The following is a 9,393-nucleotide window of genomic DNA, read 5'->3' on the forward strand; positions in this document are numbered from 1 at the left end:
AAAAAAAAACTGTATTTCCAAAATTATTCAGATTAAACAAAAAAACTAGTATTTCATTTAAAAATATTAACCAAAGTAAAAAGTGTGTAGGGATATAATTGTTTTGCAGGTCTAGCACAACCCAGCATAACTTTCAGATTTTCGAAATTCGCATTTTGAAATTTTTTTTATCTCAAAAATTGTTCTCATGAAAAAGAAACTAGAATTTCGTTTAAAAATATTGACCTGAGTAAAAAGTGTGTAGGGCAATAATTATTTGGCACGCATAGCACAACCCAGCACAATTTTCAGATTTTCGAAATTCGCATTTTTTTAAAAATGTTTAATTATTCTGATCAGAAAAAAACTAGTATTTCCTTAAAAAATATTGTTCTGAGTTAAAAATGTGTAGAGCTATAATTGTTTTGCACGCATAGCACAATACAACACAACTTTCAAATTTTTGAAATTTCCATTTTAAAAGTTCTTCTTTGTAATGTCACAAAAAATGTTTTTTTTTTTTTGTTAATTTCGGTTCAAATTTTGACTTAAAAAAAATTTTACGGCCCAATTGAACACAAATCTAGCACAATTTTGGCTCCAATTTTAATTTTGTCGAAAAAAAATTTGCGGCACGATGGACCACAAGACTAGCATGTTAGTACAATTCAGCGAATTCTTTTTTTTCGAAATAACAAAATGGCGTTTCTGCCCCGGAAAACTTTTTTTCGGCATTTTAACTCCAATTTTAATTTGTTTAAAAAAAATGTGCGGCACGATGGACCACAAGCCTAGCACAATTCAGCATAACTTTTATTTTTTTCAAAAAAATCAACAGGCGTTTCTGGCCCGGAAAAGTTTTTTTTTTAATTCTGACTAAAATTTTGAATTTTTTAAAAAATCATTTGCAGCAGAATTGGGCATAAACCTAGCAGAATTCAACACAATTATTTTTTTTACAAAATGGCCTTGCCAATTTCTTGGACATGCAAGCGACCTGACATCTACTTCCATTTTTGACATATACACTTTTGTTGCAACTGATTTTATAATCGCGCCCCTGAAAACTAATGAGAGCGAGGGTTCCTACATGTTCTATAGCGTTATTTTTCAAACGTCTTTGTTTTCTTTGGTGATTTTTTAAAATTATAATATGGTTGTACTTTTTTGTAAAACTAATATTTTTTGCATATTTTCTTTACAGCTTGCATTTTACGTAGTTTACCTTACTTGAAGCATTTTATTAACGATCTTATCACACTCATTTTTCTGTATTTTTCAGCGTTAACTGTATGTTTGCAAGAACTTGTATTAGTATTATAATATTATATACTTTAATGTACTGTTCGATGAATTCCTTGTAGTTTAATTTACTTTCTGTGGCTTCCCTGCTGGAAGAAACCAATTTTACCGATAACATATGCAGTTGTTTTTATTAAAGCCTATAACGTCGTAGTGAAAAAAAATTGCTTGCAAATTTCGTTTGCTCCAAATTTTGCCATCGAAATTTTTACAATAACAAATTTAGTTGTTTTTATTATAGCATATAATGATGTGGGAAAAAATCAATCTTTTCTGAAAACATTTTTTCAAAATTTTCCTGTCGAAACTTTTACAGTCGCAAAAAAGCGAGCGGTCAAAGTCGACCCGGTAGCCGCGACTTTACGCAGAGGGTAGTCTCACGGAATGACACTGGAAATTTTTTTTCAATGGTTTTATTAAAAATAGCAACACACAATCTATCAAAAGGTGTAAAAATGTCTATTCGATTTTTTTAGAGTAAGCTCCCTTTCTTAGGCACACGTCACAGGAGTCACAGGAGGAAAAAGGGTCGTAGACGTTTTTCCAGCTTTTAAAATATTTTGTGAAGTTTCTAAAATTGCATCAGTAATAAACAATTCATAAGCAAGGTTAGAGAAAAATTTGCATCAATTGAAACATAAACTTATAAGACCGAGAACATATCAAACCGATACATGAAATTACTATAAACTCATCGACTCTGTACAAGTATTACAACCCACACTAAATATCCTGGGAATGGTGAAGAACTTAATGAGAACCCTTCGTGAATCGATAGAAATAATATTCTCGAAATAGTTGGAGCAAGAAAAAGACAAGTTTTCCTTCGCGGTAGAGACGAACCTAATAAAGTTCGAGGAAAAAGGCGACTCCGTTGTCGCTCTTTTCCTCCAATTTCAATCTGTTCGTCTTTACAGCTCTTCTCTCGAATCTGGAGGAAAATTTTTCTTGGGCATTCGAACATAAATAGGAGGGGAGAAAAATTCTAAACAAGAAATTGTACTACACTGAGAAAACGAAACGAGCGGACGCGCTGTTTCTCATGCGTGGACGACGCGTGAATGGAATAATTTGTTTCCAAAATCGGTTAACAGTCGTGACAGACGTCTCTTCTGCACTTAAAACGAGATTGGACCGTTCACGGCTCATCGCGCTGTTTTTCACGCGTCATAAAGCTGGGAATGTAACTTTCAGGACAAGTGTATCAGTTTCACAGTTGCACGACTCGAAATTCTCGTCTCATGCAAATCCGGACCGTAAAGTTACTTTAATCGATCGATAAATCGATAGCGAAAAATTGAAATTTAACACGTAATTCTATTAATTTTTATGGAAAAACTACAAAAATTTCTATGACTGAGGAATTTAAGGGATAAGACAATTTTGTATATATAAAAGAATAACAGAAACATAAGACAATTTTGTAGCGGTGGTTTTTTTCATTTGACATTTTTTATCCGAGCAAAATATATCTAATTATATTTCTTGAGATACACAAGGTATTGGATTACGACAGCACCGACAACGCCAATGCGAATTAATCATCAGCTGATATAATCGAGGGTCGGATTCGATAAGTATCCAATTGTCGTCGTTCCAGTCGAATGGCATTCACGCGTCGCTCACGCTAGAGATAAAGCGCATCAGCTCCTTTCGTTTTCTCCGTGTACGTATAAATAAGAATCACCCTGATATAGAGATAATTAAGTAATAAATGCAAAACGAAATACAGTCCGAAAAAATACATTGAATAGGGAAAAAGAGGTCAAAACTTATGAACTCTAAGAAAGTGGGTAAGTAGTTAAAAATTGCAGGAAAATTTGTACGTGTTTTACGTGTGTCTCTCAGCAGGAAATTGAAGAATATTTTGTAAATGTTTAAAAAGAAGAAACCTTTAATATCTTGGATTAGTGCCATAAATTCAGGACTTTCTTTTTCAAGTAAGTCCAGTTTTTGCCTGCCAGTAAATTTAGTCGTATCAACCTTAATTATGTGATTTGTAGTCGATTGTGTTTCTTTGTTATTGTCTACTATTTTTAAATTCAATCTGAAATCAACATCGTCCAATTCTTTAGCCAGACGCTTTTGAATAGTTTTTGCTTCCTCTTCCTCTAGCACGGCATTTTGCTCATCTTTTAGAGACAAAATTGCTAAATCAGTATCGACATAATCAGAAGCATAGTAGATCTTCTTTTTTTTACCCCAAGCACGGATATCTGGTAATTGGAGCAAATTAAACTGTGTTGCAATTTCTTCAGTTTCATCACTATCTTCATTATCCTTATTCATGAAGCTTAAAACTTCTTTCATGATTTCGGATTCTTCAGGATCACTTGTTTTTCTTTCTGAATAACTATTATCAGATATTATAGCATCATCCAAATATTCATCTTGAAACATCTTTTTATTTACAAAATCTGAAAGAATTAAAATAATTAATCAAATTTTTTTATATTAATAAAAAGTACAATTGCAGTTTTGTGCTAACATCTATAGATAAATTCTAGTTTCGTACTGCCAGTTATAGATTAACTGTAGGATCACAAGATGTGAAAATAATTAAAATTGGTAGACTCTTTTGGTTATTATTTATTCACATTATGATTCTTTCAATAAAGCCAAACCCATATTTTATGGATAGAGTCGGCCGACTCACAGTAAGGAAAAAGTAGAATTTTTGCTTCAAAAAGTTCCGAAAGTCGTATTTCTAAACCGATAAAAAAATTTATTTTCAAATGAAGCTGATTAAACTACAAAGAGGTTCGTCATTTAAGTTGAAAAAGAAACAAAAAAATATAATTTTGTAGGTTATTACTACCAACTTAGCTCTATTTATTCATATTTGCGCTAAAACATAATACTTAATTAGTAAATCTGCTGTCAATAAATAAAATTTTTCATTAGATGTCAAATTCCTTAATTTCTTTGTTATACACAAAATTAATGGATAACACTGGCATCTGCAGCATTTGCGGTATTCCAGTGCAACATTTGTCCTGATTTCATCACTGAATTACGCAATACTAATCATTATCGCATTCTTGTACACAGAACTTTTTTCTTTTTAGTGGAGTGACTTCTTTTCATCTCAGGAATGATCTTATACAAGATATTGCAAAAATGTAAATTATTTTTGCAAAATATTTTCTGAAGCCTTCGTCAGTTCCCCAGAGCCACAATCCAACTCGCAGTTTTCTCTCAGTCAAATAACTTCATTTCATGCAATACAGCAGAGGTTTTTAAGAAGTTGATACATATATGATACAATATTAAGTGCAATTAAGGTGAGCCTTAAGAATGAATCACAAGATTTTGTCCCGAAAAGTAAACATGCAATTTGGAATGAAATCCACATTATTTATTAACTTTTTTGAGCACGACATAATGATTATACATCCTATTATTTGATAGGAAAAAGTTGGCTGTCATTAGTTTTCGCTTTAATCAACTACTTTTTTTTAAACTAAGTTGATTTTCGAAAATTCCAATTTATAATTGTGTCATCTGGTCTTTTGATTTGAATATTTCCTACATTTTTTTAGATACGAATGAAGATATATTTTCCTTGGGTATCTTTTTTTTTTATCAAAAAAGTACTTTTGAATATTACATTTACACAAATATTGTTTACTCAATTTAGAAATCAAACAAATTAAAATAGGTAATTTTTTGAAGATCACGGAACTTTTATAACGAATTCAAATTTTTTAATTTAATTTTCATAAATATTCTTATAAATGACAAAAAATTTAAAGCAAATGTGCATTATGAGAATCAGTGAATGTTTCATTTGTCGCTACAAAAATACAATCTTGTGAAATTTAAATTTTTAACGCCATACGCAACACACATTGAAAGGAATTTTTAAGTTATACTAAGTGGAGGCGCTTCAGCAAAAATCGTAGGAATCCCACTCTGGCAACCGCTCTAGTATGCCCGTATGCCCTGATTTTTTTGCTAGACCTTCTTTTGGGTCGAACTAGACCAAAATCTTCTATAGAAACACGAGTTAGGGAGAAATAAGTAATTTAAGGTAATAAACCGATTTTCGAAAATTTGGCACTTACGCCCATATGTAGTGAGGCCCTTCAATTCATTAACGATTTTGTATTGTTTTTGTTACAAAAAGTCAGCGTTCAATTTTGAAAAGAATTACTGTTATGTCAATGCAAAAAGGTTAAAATGTCGATTCTGACAGTCTATACAAAAAATTCATTTTCTTAAAGATACTAAAATAATACATATTAAAATAATACAGTCGCTAGTTGAAGTATATTACTGAAGATATAAATATATAATATTTCAATATTTTTATATAATATAAATATATAATTATTTTAACAACTTATTAGATCAGTGCGATAGCGAATTTGCTACCGTAATTGTGTACGATTAAATACGATTGACATTAAATTAGGGTAGCAGAGTTAGAAGAAAATATTAAATATCTGCTCACAAACCTATAAACCGAGGGATGTAATTGATTTATATAAAATATAAGTTTAGATGTTACATGTGTTGAAGATAGCGAGACGCTGACTTAGATATGAGAGTTACGCCCTATCAATATCTTCCTGTACATCCTGTCATCAGCATACTTGTGGTACTTACAATGTTTCAGCTCTCTATCAAGATCCAAAGTTTGCAAGTTAAAAAGGAGAGGATCAAGTATGGAACCCTGAGGAACCCCACAACCTACCTCCATCTAGTCAGATTGCTCGTCTCTATTATTTTTAACTCAACTATTCATGCATGATTCAAACCACCTAATTGCCATATCTGACAGCCTAAAGTACTTCAACTTAAGCAGGAGGAGTTTTCGGTATACAGGGTCAAATGCCTTACAAAAGTCAAATAATACAACAATCGTGATATCTTTATTATCTAATGCTACTTTATAATCATTGGTGACTTTAAGAGTTGCTGTTTGTGTACTGTGTTTTCCCCGGAAGCCGGATTGCATTGGATCGATTAAGTTTTGGGAATCCAGATTAATCATATAATTGACTGTGGGCTATTTTTTCAAATGGTTTAGATAGTGCGCATAGGATGGAAATAGGGCGAAAATCTTTTGGGCATGTAGGGGAACTAATTTTTGAAAATGGCCGAATTAGGGCCCTTTTCCAAATATCTGGAAATATCCCAACTTGCAAGGAAGCATTGCACACACACACACACACACACACACGCGCGCGCGCACACATATATATATTCGGTTTGGTTTTGATTCCTTTAGAATCAAAACGAAGGGCCTATAACAAAGCCACCGAACGCGTCCCCGGGTTGCGGATAGAAGGTCCCTGTACGAAGGGTTTCTGCTGAATATGGTTACAAAAATAAATAGGCAGTCGCGGAAAATTGTCCAGGAGTGGTCCCGAAGTAATTAACCCCAAGTGGAGGTGTGAAAACCGTGCCGAAAGCTGAATGGCACCTGGCTGAGGTGTCTACAAAGGTGACTCTGGGATACTGGGCGACCTCACAGAGTACGCAGCCTTATTCTTGCATGCGGAGCTCTACAAAAATGGACGAAACCCTTTCCCTAGCTTCCCGTGGGAACAACAATGACAACACCAAACATAGTAGTAGTAAGTGCGGTTCGAAACAACAGAACGCGCAGGGCTCCTGACAATGGGTCAGCGAACAATGCGGACGGAGCGACTAAATCACGACTTGCTAGAGTGCTACGATGCGAGTGTGGCCCCTGAACGGGGTTACATGGCACGGCTGCATGCTCTGTGGTGCGAGAAACACCCGGAGTTATCCCACTATTCGCATCAATGTCTGCGAAATCAAGCCGAACTACTCCAAAAAAAGAGGATATGTAAGCGCAAGATCTATTCTACCACAGCTAGAACAAGCCGGCGACAGAGAAAGAGAGGCGACACTGAGACCAACCGCGGGCAGACATCCGATAGAGAAAGAGCGATGCTTTACGACCCGGAGAAACATCAACACCAAGGTTTCTCTCAAGCCTAAAGATCTGGCTGAAATGGATGACGATCTACGCCGATGCGAACCGTAAAACAAAACCAACGGTTGATCATAAGGCCAAAAGACGAATGCATCAACTTGCCATAAAGATAGGCTGGGCAAGACAGTAGGCGTCCCGCATTCAGTGTGTGATTGACTACATTACATCTGGCAGGAATTTTACCGCCAAGGTTCGAAAGTTCGCGCGCGAACTCCGGACCCGTTATCACACACTTAACAAGTCAAAGCTGCTGACCATCAGGCAGCATATTGTTGAGAGAATACGGATACTATCTGAGGCTAAGAGAAGTTTAGAGCGGAGAGAGAGAGAGAGGTGGGTCAGAGGAAATCAACAGTTTCTCTCTCACCCATCTCGACTCCTCCAAGACCCTTCAGTTACTGTCGACCAACCGCCCAAACCAGAGGAGGTCGAAGTATTTTGGAGAGAAGTCTACGAAGTGCAGCATAGACTGGACGAAGACTCAGAAAATATAAATAGCTTCAAGGAGCTATGTGATGCCCTCATAACACCTGATAAAGAATGCCCACCCATCACTACCGAGGAGGTGAAAATAGTATTAAGAGGGATGAAGAACTATTCCGCACCGGGACCAGATTGTATCAAAACCTTCTGGTGGAAGAAATTTCCTTCCACCCATCGGCATTTGGCCCGTATTTTCACCTCATATTCAAAGTCGGAAGAGCCGATTCCGGAGTGGTTGGTGAAAGGGCGCACAATACTCCTACCGAAAATAGGCAACTTAGCTGACCCGAAAAATTACAGGCCAATTACTTGTCTGAACACACTGTATAAGATATTCACAGCTATCCTAAATGATAGGATTGTTCGGGCAATTGAAGCTGTGTGGCAAGAAATGTATGAACAACGAGGCTCAAAGAAAGGCGTAGCGGGATGTCGGGAGAAACTGCTCATCGATAGATATGTCTGCAAAGATGCAGCATTCCACCAGCGTGACCTGTCGATGGCCTGGATTGATTATCGGAAATCTTTCGATTCGACCTCCCATAGACTTATCATCTGCCTTTTGGAAATCTTAAAGTTTCATCCGCAAATAGTTAGGTGCATACAGAGATTGATGCCGCTTTGGAAAACCAGATTTACTATCTCATCTGGAAAAAATCGTGTGACAACTAACAAGGTCACCTTTCAGAGAGGTGTCTTTCAGGACGACACCATGAGCCCAATCCTCTTTGAGCTTACATTATTGCCACTACCTCTAGCACTTCGCCATTCCGACGGGTACTTGTGCGCCAAACCTGCAGAACGAATGTACAAGGTCACTCATGTATTTTACATGGACGATCTTAAGATCTATGCTAAAAACAAAGAGCAACTACATCTAGCTCTAGGGATTGTCGAACGATATACTAAGGAAATTGGAATGGAATTTGGGTTAGACAAATGCGCCAAGGTTTATTTAAAGCGATGAAAACTTAATGGCATCCCTGAAGATCCTGAGCTCGTTGATAGAAGCGCTATACGACACTTTTGCGCTGGAGAGACTTATACATACCTGGGCGTACCACAGACCCGCATTCAGGATGTGACATCTATAAAGGATACTCTCCGAAGCAGATACAAACGTCTCATCCGTCAGATTTGGTCTTCCGAACTGTCAGCGAGGAACAAAGTATCTGCAACGAAGATTCTTGCCGTCCCGGTAGTACTCTATTCATTTGGAGTAGTTCCATGGACGAAGAACGAGCTCAGATCCCTTGATATCGGGACAAGAAAGGTTATGCACATGAACAAAAGCATGCATCTTAAGTCTTCCGTTCCGCGACGGTACATCTCATGCCGTCAAGGTGGTCGCAGAATATTGAGTCTTGAATGTCTTCACAACAGGATTATTATGGGTACAGCACATATGGAAGAGACCATCTTCTTAAAATGGTCAGGAATCACGAAGAAGTGGACAAAGGAGTGTTTCTGTATAAAGCAGCGGAGGAGGCTGCTGATACACTCGGAGTTAACTTCAGTATTAGGTGTGCGCAAAGTGCATCACATCTTATTTATCTCGAGTACTCACTCCTGAAAGCCCGGATTAAGAAAGCACAAGAGAAAAACTTTCGTGAATAGCTCCTGGATAAGAGAATTCACGGTATGCAGTTGTCCTTATG

The 9,393-nt window shown here is 36.4% G+C and overlaps 2 protein-coding genes and 1 long non-coding RNA gene across 7 annotated transcripts in view; 1 reads left to right on the forward strand and 2 right to left on the reverse strand.

Moving 5' to 3' along the window:
• Window positions 1-9,393, forward strand: part of LOC117169113 — a 156,336-nt gene that overhangs the window by 80,744 nt on the left and 66,199 nt on the right. The window lies entirely within an intron of this gene.
• LOC117169107 (something about silencing protein 10) overlaps window positions 1-9,393 on the reverse strand; it is a 114,213-nt gene that overhangs the window by 45,351 nt on the left and 59,469 nt on the right. For 4 of the 5 annotated variants that reach the window (XR_004466609.1, XR_004466610.1, XR_004466608.1 and 1 more), the window contains one exon: window positions 3,108-3,698. Coding sequence is in view for 1 of the 5 variants with exons in the window: in XM_033355256.1 (XP_033211147.1) it covers window positions 3,108-3,681 (574 nt within the window). In the remaining 4 variants the exon portion in view is untranslated. The remainder of the gene's footprint in view (window positions 1-3,107; window positions 3,699-9,393) is intronic. The other variant, XR_004466611.1, reaches the window with a different exon arrangement.
• LOC117169111 overlaps window positions 1-9,393 on the reverse strand; it is a 79,891-nt gene that overhangs the window by 11,337 nt on the left and 59,161 nt on the right. The gene's annotated exons all lie outside the window — the stretch shown is intronic.

Source organism: Belonocnema kinseyi, chromosome 3, assembly GCF_010883055.1.
Source record: "Belonocnema kinseyi isolate 2016_QV_RU_SX_M_011 chromosome 3, B_treatae_v1, whole genome shotgun sequence".
NCBI classification, from domain to species: Eukaryota; Metazoa; Arthropoda; class Insecta; order Hymenoptera; family Cynipidae; genus Belonocnema; species Belonocnema kinseyi.